Source organism: Felis catus, chromosome C2 (genome assembly GCF_018350175.1).
Source record: "Felis catus isolate Fca126 chromosome C2, F.catus_Fca126_mat1.0, whole genome shotgun sequence".
NCBI classification, from domain to species: domain Eukaryota; kingdom Metazoa; phylum Chordata; class Mammalia; order Carnivora; family Felidae; genus Felis; species Felis catus.
The window spans coordinates 12,619,996-12,638,898 of NC_058376.1; the positions used below are offsets into that span (position 1 = coordinate 12,619,996).

The 18,903-nt window shown below is 42.7% G+C and overlaps 1 protein-coding gene across 11 annotated transcripts in view; it reads left to right on the forward strand.

The window, feature by feature from the left end:
• SYNJ1 (synaptojanin 1) overlaps positions 1 to 18,903 on the forward strand; it is a 90,307-nt gene that overhangs the window by 68,138 nt on the left and 3,266 nt on the right. For 3 of the 11 annotated variants that reach the window (XM_023238799.2, XM_023238800.2, XM_023238805.2), the window contains 9 exons: positions 1,005 to 1,167; positions 4,686 to 4,895; positions 6,017 to 6,157; positions 6,729 to 6,767; positions 8,457 to 8,504; positions 9,784 to 9,822; positions 9,957 to 10,027; positions 11,987 to 12,095; positions 12,321 to 12,547. In XM_023238799.2, the coding sequence (XP_023094567.2) occupies positions 1,005 to 1,167; positions 4,686 to 4,895; positions 6,017 to 6,157; positions 6,729 to 6,767; positions 8,457 to 8,504; positions 9,784 to 9,822; positions 9,957 to 10,027; positions 11,987 to 12,095; positions 12,321 to 12,547 (1,047 nt within the window). Of the gene's footprint in view, positions 1 to 1,004; positions 1,168 to 4,685; positions 4,896 to 6,016; positions 6,158 to 6,728; positions 6,768 to 8,456; positions 8,505 to 9,783; positions 9,823 to 9,956; positions 10,028 to 11,986; positions 12,096 to 12,320; positions 12,548 to 16,216; positions 16,241 to 18,903 lie in introns of all 11 variants that reach the window. The other 8 variants (XM_023238803.2, XM_023238804.2, XM_023238806.2 and 5 more) reach the window with 7 other exon arrangements.

An 18,903-nucleotide genomic window follows, 5' to 3' on the forward strand; every position in this document is an offset into this window, starting at 1 on the left:
AGAGAGAGAGGGAGACATAGAATCCGAAGCAGGCTCCAGGCTCGGAGCCATCAGCACAGAGCCAGATGTGGGGCTTGAACTCACAAACCGGGAGATCATGACCTGAGCCGAAGTTGGATGTTTAACCGACTGAGCCACCCAGGCGCCCCTCCCCCCCCCCTTTTTTTTGAGAGCTTGCATTTTAGAAAGCAGATTAGTTACATGGTATGGGTTTTCAATGAAAATGGCTTTCTAGTGCACAGCCTCTGTTTGACCGGGGAGTCTTTTTTTAATTTTAGTACATAGTTATTTATTGAGAGAGACAGAGCCTGAGCATGCGAAGCGGAGGGTCAGAGAGGGGGAGGGAGAGAATCCCAAGCAGGCTCCGCACTATCAGCTCAGAGCCCGACACAGGGCTCGAACTCATGAACTGTGAGACCATGACCTAAGCCAAAATCAAGAGCCGGTCGCCCAACAGAATGAAGCACCCGGGCACCCCTGACCAAGGAGACTTGTGGCTGTCTGCAAGTGTTTTGAAACTATTTTTTGAATCCATCAGCAGGACAGTGTGACTTAATCATAACGTGTTTGAGTGTTTTAGATTATACTTTTGTCTAAAAGGCACTCACATTTATAAGAAAGGCAGAGTGCCAGTCTGTCTCTTGTGTAATTGTTTCATGTAGGAACAGTCACTGAATATCAAAGAAAGTATGAAACTATGTAGCGAAACTGTCAGTTAATTTACATCTGGCCAGGGAAAGATACTGACTTACAGCAAAGGAAACGTGATTCTGCGTGCATCCTAGAAAAGAAGACCTTAGATTTAGCAACACAGGCTTTTAAAGGAGAAACTGGGCATGTTTATACTAGTTAAAAATTCAGTATATGTGAGACGGTGTACGTTGACTTGAGTCTAGCTGAAGTAAGCCTATGCTGTTGCATAGTATAACCAGAGCAGTCACTTGTTTTCCAAGATAATTTTCATGCCAGTGAATTTTTATCTTACATCTCTTCTTACCAACTAGTTATTGGGTCGGACTATAACTATTACTTTAAAAAGTCCAGACTGGATCAAAAATCTGGAAGAAGAAATGAGTTTAGAGAAAATTAACGTTCCGTTGCCGTCATCGACAAGCTCTACCCTGCTCGGTGAAGATGCGGAGGTCACAGCAGATTTCGATATGGAAGGTTTGTTTATCGAACGCATTTCCTTCTGCACCTCTAGATAAGTGTCCTTCCCATCCGCGAAGTCTCAGTCCCCATCTCTGTCTTCTTGCAACACACAGAGCAGCATCAATTAGATTTTGTTTTGCGTCGTATTGCGTGTAGTTTGCCGGTACCTGGACTTCAAATTGCAAACGTGTTTTTCCTTCTGCCATTGAAAGGATAAGATCTTTACAGGTGCTAGTTCATGTCCGTGTACGATAGGGGCACCAATTGGTATTTCTGGTGTGTGGTTTGCAACCACTAATTGCAGTTAAGGTAGAGAGGGAGAATTTCAAAGCACGTGTTCTAACAACAGAAATGAGTTCAAAATAATGACGATAAAAGAAGGTATATTTCAAAGCAATTTTAGGAAAGGTTCTCAAGGCGGCTAGGAGCACATGCATTTGAACGGACCCATATAAATGTAGCCATCTCGAATTTAGTGTTCAGTTATCTGGGCAATAGTTTCCTTAAATGTGATTAAGAAGTGCAGGTGCTTTCTTTTTTTTTTTTTTTTTTTTTTTTTAATTTTTTTTTTCAACGTTTATTTTTGGGACAGAGAGAGACAGAGCATGAACGGGGGAGGGACAGAGAGAGAGGGAGACACAGAATCGGAAATAGGCTCCAGGCTCTGAGCCATCAGCCCAGAGCCTGACGCAGGGCTCGAACTCACGGACCGCGAGATCATGACCTGGCTGAAGTCGGACGCTTAACCGACTGCACCACCCAGGCGCCCCAAGAAGTGCAGGTGCTTTCTAATGCTATAAACTGTATTTTTCTAGCATGTTTTCCATTAAAATGCATGCCTTAGTTTATGAAATGACAGTCTATCATACTGTGAGACCCTGTACATCTAGAGAACGCATTAAGAGTTGACCGCCTTAGGAGACAATGCCAGTTTTCCCTTTTCTCTATTCATTTGTTGACTTAGTCCACACATTTATGTCCTACCTTTTATGTGCCAAGTGCACACCGGGTGCTGGAAATTCAACAGATGTCAGCCTTGCCCTTCCAGAACTCCTAGCTTAGTGGCGTTACAAGTGAGCGGGTAGCGAGAATCTCGTGACAGCGCTGCAGTGGCGAGCGACTCTGGGAGTTCACGGGAGAGTTGCCCAACCCGGATTTGGGAAGTTGGGAACGGTTTCCCAGAGGAATTGAAATTTAAGTTGAGAATCTAAAGACTGGGTGAGAATTAGATGAGAGAAGGTAGAGAGGGAAAACCAGGAAGAAGGGATGTGCAAGACCACAGTGGGGAAAGGCTCAAAGTTCTTCCATAAATATGTTCGTGAGGGAGTAAACAGAGAGAAAAAAAGCAGGAGGGGAGGCAGTGGGGGTGGGACGTGGATTTGGTTTCGATCGTGTCAAACTGAGGTGCCTTTGGAGCCTGCTGGGCCCACATGTAGGCTGTGGGTACCTGGGCCTGGCGCTCCAGAGAGCCCCGGGCTCACGGGGCAACTATAATGGCAGTGAAAGCCATGGCTAGTCATTAGCTTGGCCAGAAGGTCTATATAGAGATGGGAGAAAACCAGTCCTGGGAACGAGCAGAGAAACTCAGACTTTAAGGACAGGCAGAAGGCAGCTGCTCGTAAAAAGAAAATGAGAAGAAACAACTAGAAATGTCAAAGACCCAAGAGGTTGGCGTAAAAATCAAGGCAAGAAATGGTAACAAAGGAGGCATAGTCAGTGGAGTCCTGTGTCACAGAGAGAGGAGGAGAAACGGGGACCACAACTTGCCCTTTGGATTTAATAACAGTGAAAGCGGCTGTTGGTGACACTCATGAGAGTACTTTCAGTGCAGTGATGAAGCCAGATGGTGGTAAATGGAGGTGTGGGTGGAAGATGAAGAAGCGGAGAGAGTGTCTGCAGACAGCTCTTTAAAGAAGCTAAGATGGGGGTGGCGGAGAGAAAAGGGCAGTTGCTCCAGGGAGATCGGGGGTCCAGGGGGTGCTGTTTGAAAGGAGAGAGGCTTGAGAATGCTTAGCGCTGATGGAAAGGGCTGATGGTGTTGGGGACCATCAGGGCAGAAGGAGTGGGGGCGCAGGTCACTGAGAAAACGGGGGAGGGGCAGAACCCCCTTTGTTTCCCCCACAAAGACCTAAGTGCAACCACGGGATTGGACTCCAGTTTGGCAGCAGGTTGTCGAAGGGGACGGGGGTCCCGTCTTAAGACTTCTCTTTCCTCTGTGAAGTGTTAAAAGTTGAGGCTATCTGCAGGCCTAGGGCAACCCGCCGTTTGGGGAAGAGTCGAGAAGTTTTCGAGATAAAGCTCCTGAGATGGAGTTCGGCGGGAGCCAGTCACAAAACCGTGGAATTGCCAGGCAGCTTTGGGATCCCAGAGGAGGCTGAAGACTGCAAATGTAATGCCACCGCAACCGTCAGCACCACGTGACCAGCAGCAGCCCAGGTGCAGCCACAGAGAGATTAGACAGTGCAAATGACAGGTGGGACAAAAGAACAGTGCATGGGGGGCGCGGGGGTGGTGGAGGTGAAGTGCCCTGGAATGTGAAGTCACCTTCAGAGGAGCAGAATCCGACAGACAGGGGCTGAAAGTAGAGGGGGCCCAAAGGCCTGGATCCTGATGAAGTCCCAAGAGGAAAGAGTAACTGAGAGCGAGAACCGGAAGGCTGGGAGCTTAGGGTCAGAATGAAGTGTCGGGAGCGTATTTCGGAGGCGGTGCCGCTGTGAGGGCTGTGTGTGTTTGAGCGGAGGAGAGTGGAAGGACAAGACCAAGGCATTTAGGTTGTCGATGCGATACCGTCGATGCGAACTTTGATGTCACCCAGAAAGATGGTGGGACCCGACTGCCATCCTGCTCTCTGCTTAGTCCTCGACGAACGGGTTCAGGTGACCAGGAGGATGGAGGTTGGAGATCACGACAGCAAGGAGGTATACGGGGTGTTCCGTAAGCTCCCGCTGGCATAGCCTCAGAGAAGTTTGTTCAGGACTGGAAGGTTAATGTTCTGAAATTGGAATGAGGTTGCCAGGGGCACCCTGGCTGTACTTTCCAGCCTCGAGGAAAGGGGAGATGGGGGAGTCCGGGAGAGCCCAGGGGAGGAGTGGTGAGGAGACTCTGGGGGAAGGGTGTGCATCTGTAAGCCCTGGAGCTGAGTTGAGGGCAGTGGGGAGGGAGCAGTTCCACAGGGCACGTAGGAAGGTTCGAAAGGAGAGCGGTAAACCTTTCAGTCGGCCAGCACTGGTCCGGCTGCTGCTGAAGGGAGAATTAAAAGCGGTGAGTCACCCCGCTCAGTCACCACTGGCATCCTGATGCCCTGAGGTCATAGGCTTCTCTTTAATTACATTTTCTGTAAGGGCGTTGATACTATTTCTGGTTCCGCACACATCCAATTTTTATATGTGTCTACATACTTAACCTGTGCACACTGCGATATCATAATGTGAACGTGTTTATTTTGCGTCTTCAACCCCCTGAAACCTGGATTGGTGAAGACCATCTCTGAGAAAGTTGAAATGGTGGTCATTTTGATAACCTTGTGTCCTTAGGTGATGTTGATGACTACAGTGCTGAAGTTGAAGAAATTCTTCCCCAGCACCTCCAGCCGTCCTCAAGTTCTGGCCTCGGCACTTCCCCGAGCTCTTCACCCCGAACCAGTCCCTGCCAGTCACCAACCATATCAGAGGGTCCTGTGCCTTCCCTTCCCATAAGACCGAGTCGGGCACCATCAAGAACACCTGGGCATCCATCTTCACAAAGTGTGTATTTTCCTTAAAGTTGTGTAGGACCTTCCCTAGCTGATTTGATTTTATTTGTTTATTATTTTTTTTAAATATGTGTTTATTTTTGAGAGAGAGCGAGAGACAGACAGAGTGTGAGCAGGGGAGGGGCAGAGAGGGAAGGAGACACTATGCAAAGCAGGCTCTGGGCTCTGAGCTGTCAGCACAGAGCCTGCCGCCAGGCTTGAACCCACAAACTGTGAGATCATGACCTGAGCTCAAGTCAGACTCTCAACTGACTGAGCCACCCAGGTGCCCCAATACATTTGATTTTAGACGATCAAATCTCTGTCGCCTTTGGATCTGTACCATGTTTTCTGTGCATACAGAAGAGGAAACTTTGTAGATGGTAAGTTCTAAATGGAAAGGAAACTCATCATCACTTCGCTTGATGAGAATTTTTCTGAAATCATTTTTTCTATGTGCTTAGGTTTATCCATGTCTTAAAACGAATGTTTTTCTATCATTATAGTAAGAACTCATAACTATCTGGGCTTACCTATATATCTGTACGTAACCTATATTATAGTATGAATTAAGAAGAGACAAAATTTTTTAATTCAGATTTGTAGTCATTACTTCCTAAAGTTGGAATATCCGTCTCTGGAAATTGTTACATCACATGATTAAGTCACCATTCCATGCTCACCAGCATCTCCAGAAAATGTCTTCCATTTCATAGATTTCTCCAGTTCTCCCATACTGCTCTTAGAGGCCTGACTTCTTTAGTTAAACTCAGGATAAGCTCAGGTCTAGAGAAAAGAAGAGATTCCTTTTTCCTTCTCGGTAGGGGCCAGCCGACTGCAAATGACTTCCCTCAGCCCACACTGCGTGCCGCCTTGATGGGGCCACTTGGTAAATCGGCTCTCAGCACCTGGGGCCTCGGCCAGCTGGTCCACAGGAGCTGGCGCCATTGCTTCCATGGCACCAATGGGGAATTTACTGGCAGAACTGCTTATGTTATTGATACCAGAAATGCGTGTCCGTACATGACAGTACAAAGTGAGAAAGTAAGCAAAATCGAGGATTTCTCACACGTATTGGGAAGTACCATACCTTTGCACTCACACCCACTGCTCTCACCTGCTGTACTTGTTCAGGTTCTCCTATGGACGCTCTGCCGGCAACACAGCTGCAGCAAAAAGATTCTCAGACCTTAGAGCCCAAGCGGCCTCCTCCTCCCCGCCCGGTGGCTCCTCCTACGCGCCCCGCCCCCCCACAGAGACCACCCCCACCTTCAGGTAACAAACCACGTGATTTCCATTTGGGCTAGATTTCAGATCTTCCTCCGTTCTATTTTACGGTGTTTTGCACGCTTAAAACCTCTAGCTTCCAGATTTTATGATTTTTCTGTCATTGTTGCTACTGCCTCAGCCTTTCTCTAAGGAACATGGCAGGCCCCTCAGAACAGGTAAAAAGAGTGTTTCCCAGCTAGATTTCTGTAATAGGGCTTTCTAGCTGCCTTCTTACAGGTGTGCACAAAATGTTTTGTTTTTGCTAATTTGATGCAGTTGCACTAACTTCTGTAAAATATATAAGTAGAACTGAAGGGCATACATATACTTATTTCCCATAAAGTGTTATGTATTTGCCTAAATATGCTTTTTAAGTAAGCATATACTTAAATAGTGTTGCTATTTAAATTGTGAGAAATATTTGCGTTAAATAATAGCTTTTTTATAGTACCAAGATACTAAGATGTAGTTCCTACATGTTATTTAACATCATGAATACTATAATAAATCTTTGACGTTTCAGTTTTTTATTTAATGTCATTTCCTTTCTGCTGCATATTTTCTTACGAACTCTAAGGGGCTAGGAGTCCTGCACCTGCTAGAAAGGAAATTGGAGGTAACCATTTATATTTGTCATAATACATGCATCTCGCTTCATTCATGTTTTGGAATTTTATCCCTGTAACTAAAAAGACATTTCAGATTTGTCTGATAAAAGTCAAAGGGAATGATATTTATACTCCAAGTTAAAAATGGCCCCAAACTTTCATTATATTCCTGTTAAGTAAAAGATTAGAGTTCAGTTTTACTCATGAATAGAACTAATAGAGGCTTCCATTTTCCAGGTAGACATGGTTGAATTACTCATCAAGGACCGGTACACTTTTTCTTAATAAATATAGTTAGTTTGGTGACAAAGATTTAGTTCCCCCAAATCACACGAATTTCAAAAGGAATTCAGGTATAGTAAATATAGAACATTTCCCAAGTATTTGACTGGTGATGATCTAGTACATTCCTTCTCTAGAAGCTTAGCAAACCTGATGAGCAAAATTTCCAGGAATGCAACTTACAGTTATAATTATCTGAAACATATCCTTCAGTTTTCATGGCTTTATCATAACTTGTCATAAAAGTTAATGCTTCACTTTTTTTCAACACAATAATGATTTTTTTCAATAAGGAAGTTTTTATTCACAAATGGATCACTCTTCAAAAAAGTGTACTCGATTGGGTTTACGTGAAAATTTCTCACAAAACTCCACTGGAGCTCTGGTTTGACAAGTGCATTTAACCTACGTCTCAGGAGAGGATGGGCCAGGTTGTCATAATTCTGCAGAAGAGCCTTTACAAATGTACCGTTAATATTTTTAAGGCTCACTGTACTCGTGTGGTTGTTCTGTTTCCACTCTGGCCGTCTGGTGCCGATGCTGACCAAGTCGTGTTATCACAGGCTGACTTTGCTTGTGTGCAGGTTTTAAGGACTTTGTATAGAAAACAAAGCTCAATTATTTCAGCATGGCGGTCTCCGCAGAACACTGCTGGATGATGATTTTTCCATCAGCTTACAAAAAAAAAACGTTAATTTTCCCCATTTTAAACTCCTGCCTTTGTTTGTATTTTTATGATAAGTTCTATTTATCCTCTTCTTTTAAGTAGGAAAACAACTTGCAGAAAATAAGTTTTTAAATGGATTTGTGAAAAAGTTATAAAATCTGACTTAATTTTTAAAAAGTGCTTCTTTTCATAATCGTTTCATAGGCAACGTTTGCAGCTTATTTATTTTTTTAACCCTATAAGCCAGTAACTCCTTTAAGGCAGTAACTTAGAGGAAGTCATTATAGTACTTTTGGAGTTTTCTTAAAATAATGCATCAAAAACTAACCTCTAAGAAACTAATATAGTCTCATAGAAATTTATAATGAAATTGAAGCTGATTTTGTTTCCCCGTTTTGCCTGTCAAACATTAGAGCTTTTATTAGTGATTTAACTGTGAATGTAACAAGATGATCTGTAAAGCAAAGGCTTTCTTGAAGATATTTTAAAATTCCCTAGTAATCTCAGTTATAAAAAGAAAACTGTCATCCCCTTTCTAGGCTGTTTGAGGAAAGGGAGGACTGGGGTTTTTGGGCAAGGCATCTAAAGTCGCTTTGGTTTGTAGCGATATCTTTGAAGAAATGTTAGGCAGTAAAAGAACCTTTTTTTGCAAAAGTCAGCTGGAGGAGGAAATTGTGTCTTGTGCCTGCCTTTCGGTCTGTGCCCTGGGCCCTGAACAATACACAGCTTCTGTTCTTTCTCTAAAAAGGTGTCGGAGCCCCTCCCAGTCCTGGGGCAGCTAGGCGAGAGACGGAAGGTAACAAGACTTCTGCGCCCTAGAAACGGACCTCTCACCTCACTTCCAAGTGTCAGCCCCCCAGCACGTCAAGGCACACTAAGTCTGCCCTTGGTCTGCCTGTAAACTTCCCCACCCCTCCTCTTACACCGTGTAACCTTGTACTTTTTCGCGTTTCATTCTGTGTTGTGGATAGTTTCTAACGGGTGACCCATTTAATTTCCCTCCAATTCTTAACGTTGTTGTGCACTCTGTTTTGTATATATTGTCGTACCTACTTAGGATATGAAATTACTGTACAATGGCATTTTAAGAAGAATGCCTTTCAAAATTCTTTTCAGAGTAAGTCAGAAATGTACTATACCAACTCTGAAGTTTTAAAAATTAATAATCGTAATTAAATCCTATTAATTCTAGTCCAAGAATAAGTATTTTGTGGATGATTTCAAATAACATAAATTTTTTTCTGCATAGTAATGCTGAACTAAATTTGCTTAAAAGACCTAAGACTAGAAGCCATTCAGTAAGATTCTAGTGATCAAACGGCTGATGGATTTAACATAACAATTGCTCTTGAATTTCCTTTAAAAAAGAATAAATTTGAGATGCCACCTTTAATAGCCAACCCCCCTCCCACACACACACTCCTTTTGGCCCCTAAAGTGATTTATATCATTTCATTCTTCTGTACCTTTCTAGTGAGTTTGAACCACATATTAACAGTGTCCTCCGTAAAGCAAATACTTATTTGTAAGATATGCCTGCCTTCTACCTTAATCATGGGATTTTGTTGTGGGAATCTAAAAGATCTCATTGTAAGATTTCTTTACCCATAATGGTATCTACAGCATGAAGCCCTGAAACAGTGTTGTTAGCAGCCCCTTGCGGAACTTGGAAAATGCTGTGTTTCCTCAGGAGCTTTGTCCGGCAAGCTCTGAGAAGCAGCGGGGTCACTGCTCGTGACCATTCACACAAGCCGACCTTCTCTTTTCAAGGTTCGCAGGAGATAACTGTGTTAGGAAAGTCACCTTAGAAGTAACGCTGTGAGTGAGATACCAGACCGAGGGCTAAACTGTCTCTCACAGAATACTTCACTAGAAGTATTTTAATTTCTCTCTTTTCTGGGGACATTTCCTTCAGGACTGATAATAGCTTTCATCCTTATCCAAAGCAGTATGCCTTGGGTTCCCGTCTCATGCCCCCATTTGTGCTGGTAACGAAACAGAACAGCCAGCTGATGTTATACAGTGTTGCCTGACTGTTTACTTATGACACATTTCTTTCCCTTCCTGCTTCAAAGCACCCAAAAGCCCTGGAACCACACGGAAAGAAAACATAGGTAAAAACACTTGAATTTAGCTACGTAACCTTAAAACTGGACCATGTAGACACTTGGGATTTAAGTACATGGTTTCTTGTTTCTTTCTTTTTGTAAAAAAAACCTAAATGCACAGTGTGATGTCTTTGTTTCAGGACGCACTCAGCCTTCACCTCAGGCAGGACTCCCAGGCCCAGGACCTGCTGGATACAGTGCAGCCAGACCGGTAGGCAGCACCTAGCCTGGGAGCCTAGAGGTTCAAGTTCTGGGTCCCAGTTTGCTATTAGTCAGATGTGTTATCTTGGGAGGTCATGTGGCCAGTCCAGGCCTGGTTTCCTCAACTCCAAAATGAGGGAATCGCACTTGTTGATCTCCAGGGTACCTTTCAACTGTTCACATTCTAGCACACTCTTCAAAAATAACTAAATATACTTTATTATTTGAATCAAAGTGATGCACGTAAGTAATCAGGGTCACTGAATAACTGAGGATCTTAACATTTATGAGAGGCCAGTGTATCTGTGCAGCGGTTTAAGGTATTTTCTGAGTAATTAATGGGGAATATAAAGTCATCCTTCAATAAGAAGGATTTTAAAACTAGATTGCAGGGACGAAAATTCATGATGAGAGTCCGCATACTAAAACTGGTTCTGAAGGTAGTCAAGTAGGAGAGCAGATGGTGTTGCAGGGCTTCTCCCTTCCTTGTAGATCTGTGCTTTTCTGTGTTCATCATTTGCTCTCTTAGACACATAATTATCCTAATATTTACCTACATGAAAACTTCCTCTGGGGTCAAGTAATACAAGGAAATGGGAACCCGGATCAGCGGCTCATCTAGTGGCTCCTGGGACTTCTGGGGGGGGGGGGGGGGGCCTCGAGCCAAAGAGTGGGTTCTGGGGCTGGACTCTCGGGGGCAATGTAGGGGCCACTTCTATGAAACTGCTCCCGGTTCCTGGTAAGAAATTGTCATAAAATTTCTAAGATAGAAATCCCTTGTCTTTTCTGTTGTAGCTGTCCTGTTAACATCCACCCTGAAAGTCCTTTACTATGTGTAATAGTACACTCCAAATTAAAGTGTCTGTGGAATATACCTATAGATAAATACACACACACACACACACACACACACACACACCTGCATATACCTATTACCCATTCTCCTTTTCTCTGAAAAGGGAAAGTTGCAATTCACTGACTTTATCAGTGCACTTTATTTAATGCCATTAGAGTAGGGAAGGTAAGTCAGGATTTTGTGATTGCAATAATAACATTTGCCTAAAATAAATATTGGGGACTAAGAGGCTCCAGCAAACTTATGAAAATAGACAACATATGTTTCACCAGCATCTCTTTTTTTTTAATTTTTTTAATGTTTATTTTTGAGAGAAGGAAAGAGAGAGAGAGAGAGAGAGACAGAGTGTGAGCGGGGGAGGAGCAGAGAGAGAGGGAGACACAGAATCCAAAGCAGGCTCCAGGCCCTGAGCTGTCAGCACAGAGCCCGACACAGAGCTGGAACTTATGCACCATGATATCATGACCTGAGCCGAAGTCGGACGCTTAACCAACCGAGCCACCCAAGCGACCCTCACCAGTGTCTCTCTTAATTAATGTAGCACATTGGATCTAGTCATTCAAGAGTTTTTCCTTCTGTGTTTGAAAAAAAAAAAAAAAAAAATCCCAGGGTGTGGATTTTCTTAAGCGTCTTAGTTGCTACACGTATGTGTACCTTCCCTCTCCTCTTGAGCTTTAACGCCATCCCTGTCCCCTGTGAGGGCACCACCGCACGTGGGGCAAGGCAGAGGCCCCGCCGCCCCGCGCACCCGAGCTTGGGCCCTGGCCTTCCTTTCTAGCCTTGCGGCCTTGGGAACGCTGTATACATTTCTCTGTGGTAATTGAAAATGGAGGTGATAAACTTAGCACCTCCCTCTGGGGGGTATTTTGAGGATGAAATGGAAGTGCCTCAGAGCGCTTAAGTAACGTTGTGCCTGATGCCTCGTGCACAGTCCGGAACAAAAAGGGAGATTGTAAGGTGTACGACTATAGGACTATAAATAGAAAGCAATGAACACAACAGGAGGGGGGCTAACGCCAGAGGGGTGACAAGACGGGATACAAAAGCAGCTATTTTCACAAAATCTCATCTCGTGAAAATAAGCGTCTCAAATGTTGTGTTTCCCCTCCGCAGACTATCCCGCCCCGCGCCGGAGTGATCAGTGCCCCACAGAGCCACGCTCGGGCATCTGCTGGAAGACTGGCTCCTGAAAGCCAAAGCAGACCGCCGGAAGGACTGAAAGGTAGGCCCGAGTCCGTTCTAAGTTTTTTCTCCTTTCCTTCTCCCTTCTGTCACCTCTCACCTTCCGCGACCCACTCCAACAGGGAGAGCCTTCCTTCTTTGTGCCACAGGCCATGAGGCCGCTGGCGGGGGAGCGGGGGGACTCGAATCTCCCAAGGCCTCACTAAAGGAAGAACAGGATGTGGGTTTCTAGACCGGGCCTAACATCTGAAAACTCATCGTTTAGGTTCAGTCCTTCTTCCCGAACCGCTGAAGCCTCAGGCTGCGCCCCCCGTGCAGCCCTCTCTGCCCCCGCCCGTTCAGAAGATGCAGGAGCCCCTTGTCCCCGTGGCAGCGCCTCTGCCTCAGTCCGCCCCCCAGCCAAGCTTGGAAACCCCGCCGCAGCCGCCCCCTCGGAGCAGGTCGTCCCACAGCTTGCCTCCGGAGCCTTCGCCGCAGCCGCCGCAGCCGCAGGTGAGGCCCGCTGGTGAACAGAGAGCACCTTTGACGCCTTTGGTACAGTCTTTGCACCCACTTGCCTCGGACCCGGGGTTCTCAGAGAGCGAGCTTGGGATTGGCTTCTTGACGGAACTTCCCAGCGGCTCCCAGGCTCCTTTATCTTGTTCACGTTCAAAGCGTTTGTGACTTTTTCATCTTTTTAAATGCCCACTTTACTTTGGATACTTACTTAGTATAGTAGGACGAACAGCAGTAGTTTCTTTTTCTTGTTGTTCACAAGAAACAAGATCTGTTAGTTCCGGCTTTCACTTTCTGGACAGGGATGCCTTACCTCTGGCAGAATGGTTAATTTCCAGTGAACAGAGGATAATTCCTGTGTTCCTCCGGGTGCGAGCAGTGGTTCTTTTCCGAGCCCGAGCTGGCACCGGGGTCTTCAGGTATTTCTGTTTGGGGTGGGCAGCAGTGGGCTTATTCACCAAGTAAAAACCATCGAAAGAATAAGGGCACCTCACTGGTGTCACACAGAAAACAGTGCCATAGCCTCAGTGGGTGACAGTCCTAGGATCACAAGGATTTGTCTTATGCCAGTGTGACCTCACGTTGGAAGGACTTCTGGTGTGTATGTACAGAGTTATTTTAATACGGGGTGATCGTGCAAGTTGAATTGTTTTATTTTTATTTGGATGCCGTTTTACTTCGTTTTGCTATATACATTCTAGTAAAATTGTTAAAGTCTATGCTTAGTAAGAACATTCTTTGATGTCTAGCCTTACATTTTATTTTATCCTAATGTTTTAACTTAAAAATGTCATCAAGGCCAAAGGAATGTGTAAAGCTTGAGAAGTCTGCTCTTTCACTGACAAGGCCCCTTAAGCACATTTATTAATACTAGTTTGCCTCCATTTTTACAGCTATCTGAATACGTCCAGCTAGTAGGCAGAAGTTAACAGTTTCTTATGCTTCTGTATGGTGAAAAACAGATAGTAAAGTAAATACAAGTCTTAAAATGAATACTGTCAGCAATTAGCACTTTCTCATTAGACAGGGGGTCACATTTATAAAAACTAAAGAAGGATATATAAATGAGAGAAATAAAATGTTCTCTTAAGCTGATTAATACCATAAAGTATTCTACATTTTTTAGTTCAGAAAATTGAGGATGTTGACAATGTATAAAAATTGTAGAAATCCTTCAAACGATACATGTCCACTGTTCTTTTCTCTCTGCAGATCTATCTTTAGTGAGGCATGAATTTTTCTTCTCCTTTTCTTGTAATGTGTGCTATCGTGTTTTGTTAAATTAATTGGAAGGCAAAACACTTTCAAACTAGCCACCTTCAAGCTTTGACTACTGTTTTAAGACAGAAAGTAAGCACCTATTTCTTAGGAAAGAGAACCTTAATTCCTAAAAGTCTGTAATAGTTTAAGTATCCTTAGACCAACGTGAACCCAGATACAGTACTCTGAACTGGACAAAGAGCAAACCGTTCAGTAAGATTGCAGTTCTCAGGAGAAAATCATACCACAAAAGTACTACAGGACCAATATTCCAATGACTACCACATTATCATTTTCTTAGGTCATTGTCCATGGTTTTGGTTTGTGTTTTTCATTGGAATGGGTATGGTCATTTGGTGGCAGACAGCATGTGCTTTGTGTGTGGCCTGGCAGAGAATGTCCTTGAATCTTGTGTCATTCACTTCATTGAAACTACCAGGGATGTTTGTTTTAAATTCTAAATATTTTTTTGGCCTCAGTCATTGATATCAGACTCCTCCAAATATTATACACACACACTTTTCTTTCTTGGGGGAGCAGGGGTCTTGTTTGTGTGCAGACCCTCTTTGGGAAGAATCACAGAGTGGTTAACGGTTTCTTCCTAGAGTGCTAGGGGGCTGGAAGGAAGGGGAGGCATTTACCTGTTTGTACCTCTTGAATTTTGAACCGTGAGAATAATGCCTATTCAAAACATAATGAACGTCTAAAATTTAACAATTGTTTTCAGCGGCTATAGGTTGAAAAGGATGAGAATTTAAAATACAACATATTTGATACTTTGGTGATCTATGAAATAGTCTTAGAACTGAACACTTAATAATTTTTATTAAGTCTTTATTATTAATTCTGCCCAAAACACACAGGTATTTAAAACATAAAAACATACATGGCCTAGCACTACTTTTTGTTATTATTTAAATGGTTTTTTACTTGATAGTTCTATACAGAAAAGACCCTTCCAATTCAAATGATCGTTTAACATGTACAGAACATAGAAATGCCTCACTTATCTGCCCGACTTCTGGCATCTTGGTCATTTGATTATCATCTAAGAACCTGAAGTTCAGAAATCCAACAGGAGATAGAGTAACAGCCTCACTGCCATACTGTTGTGATAGCTAACAGTGAGAGAAGAGACCGAGTAGAAAATCTCAGCATTCTAGATCTATTTAATACCTCCTACCTTCTGTCACTGCCAGAGCTGATACGCATAACCCTGAGATCATCAAGGAAGTATTCATTTAAATCCAGGAGTCTTGTGTTTAGTAGGCAGGAAATTCTATTAATGCCTAGTACATTTTAGAATGATGTCTTCCTCGTTTGTCAAATGAGTTTGGGTATTTTAAAATGAGGTAAGCTTTAGATATTGGGGAAGATTTGCTCAAAACTGTTTTTGAGCCTACTGTTTTTTAAAAAAAAATACTGCTATGGTACAAAAAGATGATTTCATTTTTAAACAACAAAATTTCTTCTGTTATTGTACCTTACAACTAATAAGTTATGAGGTGAATTAATGATAGTACGTTCTTTCTGAAAATTTGAGTAATATAGAATATGTCTGGATCCTGATCATTTTGTGAAAATAAATACTGATTTTCAGTGGGGTAGTACTTCTGCAAAGTGTTGCCATTTTATACATTTCCTCTAATGGTGATAAACCCATAGGCTGTCTTGTGGCTGTGTCCTACTCCTCTCGGGCTGCCATAACAAAATACCAAAAACTGGGTAGCTTAAACAATAGGAATGTGTGATCTCACAGTTCCAGAGGCTTGAAGCCTGAGATCAGGAGGCCGGTACAGTTGAGTTCTGGTGAGGGTTCTCTTCCCAGCTTGCAGATAGCCGCCTTCTCACTGTGTGATCATGTGGCCTTTCCTCAGTGCTTCCGGTGGGGGAGAGAGTAGGCTCTCTGCCACGGTGTCCTTCCGTGAGCATAATCCCTCCTTCCATAATCCCTCATGAGGCCACTCTCATGGCCTCATCCAACCCCAGTCACCGCCCCCCCCCCCAAAGGCCCCACCTCCAAATACCATCACACTGAGGGTTAGGGCTTCAACATATGAATCTAGGGGGACACAAACATTCAGTCCATAACAGACTGCTTAAAATATCTTAGAGCTCCAAAAACCTATTTGGGTTATTATTTTTGTTTTGAAGTGGCTGGTCATCAACCTCTGGCAAAATTAAAGTTTGAACCCTAATCAACGATACATTTTTTTATTCAAAATTACAAAAGAATTGGAGTTGTCTCTTGAACTCGTGCTGTGACTTGCAAATGTTGCCTCTGTCAGGTTCTGTGTATAATATAGAAATAAAAGTATTTCAAAGACTGGATCGGTAGGGTTGCTGTTTGGTCTCAGATCGTCCTCCTAACTCTTTCCTTTGATGTCTGTGTTCCCTTTCTCAAAGCAGGAGCAACCGTCAGGGTAACAGGTATCGGATTATTTCTCAATCTTATCTGTGCTTTTCATCTGTCTTAGCACATTAGATGTATGAATCTTTTGCTTCATACATCTAAAGTTTCACCCATTTTTAAAACCACCTGTCCACATTAATAAATTCTATTATCATACCATAAACCTGTTTTTTTCTTAGTATTTCAGATTTTTAGGAACCGTTTTAGTTGTTCTTATTAATGCTTTACCATATTTTTTTTTGCTTTATTTTTTATGAAAATTAACAAAACTAAAAGGTGTACCTTCAAGAAGGTTGAAGGTATACAAAAGTCTGTTTGGCAAGACCAAATGGTTCTGGGTTTTAATGATGGCAGAATTACATAAACAAAACTTAACTTCTGTTCTTAGGTTTCTTTTGGGAAATTTTTTTCAAATACTTTTAGTAACAATATTATTTTTGGTAAGGGAGAACTTTTAGAAAGATAAAAGTTAATATTATAACAGGATTATTTAAAGGTCCTTCCAACACCTTCCTCACCATTTTTCATGTTAATTCATCACAAACCTGCTTAGATTATAAATTAATTCCAGTATAGTGAATGGTGGTGTGGCTTTCATTGTAACTTCAAGTGATCCTGCTTCTACCAAATTACCTTTAATGTATCTTGAAAACAAATTTTTTATATATGAAAATAAATTTAAACATAAAGCATTTATTTGCCACAGGCCTGCTATTATTCTAAGCTGTGCAAAGTATAAAATTCTCCTTTCCTGTAATGTCTGTGTTGTGGACCGTTCCATCTGCCATGGGGGAATTGGGTCCCACACCCGATCAGATACTGCCATTTTGCTGCATTAATAAATAATGCAGGGGGGCGCCTCGGTGGCTCAGTCAGTTAAGCATCCCACTTCAGCTCAGATCATGATGTCGGGGCTTGTGAGTTCAAGCCCCACATTGGGCTCTGCTGACAGCTCGGAGCCTGGAGCCTGCTTCGGATTCTGTGTCTCCCTCTCTCTCTGCCCCTCCCCCACTCACACTCTGTCCCTCTCTCCCTCAAGAATAAATAAACATTAAAAAAAGTTTAGGGGCACCTGGGTGGCTCAGTCGGTTAAACGTCTGACTTCAGCTCAGGTCATGATCTCACAGTTTGTGAGTTCGAGCCCCATGTCGTGCTCTGTGCTACGGGTTCAGAGCCTGGAGCCTGACACATTCGGTCAGACACAGATTCTGTGTCTCCTTCTCTCTCCGCCCCTCCCCGCTCACGCTCCGTCTCCCAAAAAATGAATAAACGTTAAAAAAAAATTTTTTTTTAACTTTAAAAAAATAATGCAGAGATTATTTCTAATATAGAGTTAATTGTAATTTGTTAATGTCTATAATAGATTTGTCTTTCAAGCAGATTTCCATAAACACATCTGCTTACCTTTAATAACTTAGAATACAGTTTTGAGTCTGTTACATGTTTACTCTTTTATACAAATTTATTGTCATAGTCGTTTGGAGAAAAATATACTTGTTTATTCAGTTAGGAAGTATGTTCTAGGACAATTGAATAAAACAATCAGATACTTGAAAGTTACTCACTTATTGAAGTTATCCATCGTTGCCTTATGCAAATGAACAGCCTTCCCTGTTGTTAAAGTAGCAAGTTACTATTCTATACAATGCAGTTATGTTTTTTCGGTGGGTGGGGACCACTGCTCTTTTTTTTCCACACAGCTCATGAACATTTAGTTACTTTGCTCTCCCAACTCTCTAAATTTATTTTAGGTGGTGCTCCATTTTGTTACATTGCAGGTCTTGAGCCCAAATGCTCCCCCCCTGTCCTTTTCAACCAAAAGTTTATCTTCTTATCTTTAAATCTGGCATCAATATCCGAGTCATCTACTTAGTATCGATAATTATGTACAGGTTGCTTTTGTTTTTTTAATCAAAATGAAGCACGTGATGAGCTAATTTTTGCTCCTCAGACCAGGGTTCTCTTCCCCATTAAAGAAGTTGGAGAAGTTGGTTTTGCTCAGTCCCATAGACATGCTCCTCTCCCAGCTGGCTTCTTTGTGAACCAGGCACAGAGTGCACACTTTTTACGACCATAAAGTAATTCCGGACACTCCTCCTGCCAGTTCACAGCCAATTCTGCCACGTGGAAGGAACGGATTATATACCAAATAGAAAATGGGATCCCCCCCCCCCGCCCACCAGTTTTAAACAATCTTTGCATATGGTTATTAATGAGCATATCTGTTTTGAAACTTTTTCTTACAAGATGAGGAAAGTCAGTTAAGGAAAATTGTCACATCATTGGCAGAGTTTAGTCTACAAAGGAGAACTTAAAAGGCAAAAAATGCTTTGAAAATACATTTTTCCAAATAGAAAAGGAAAGATGCGTTGTCTTTAGCTTAAGAATATAAACATACCAATGAAGTCAGTTTCCATTCATGAAGTTTAATTTCCATAGTAACATTAACTTTAAATAAAAATATATGTAAAAGAACAATGAAACCACATCATCATCACGATAGGTGTTGGAAGTTTATTCTACAGATCTAGCATAAGTTCTAAATACCGGTTTCTTGCGTTCACGCTAACATTTGATAAAACGGCATGTTCAAGTCATTTGCTGAATTCTGTCCAGTTCTCCATTTTACATCATATTAGAACTTGCATGAATGAAACAAACTATTTAACTTCTCTGGGGT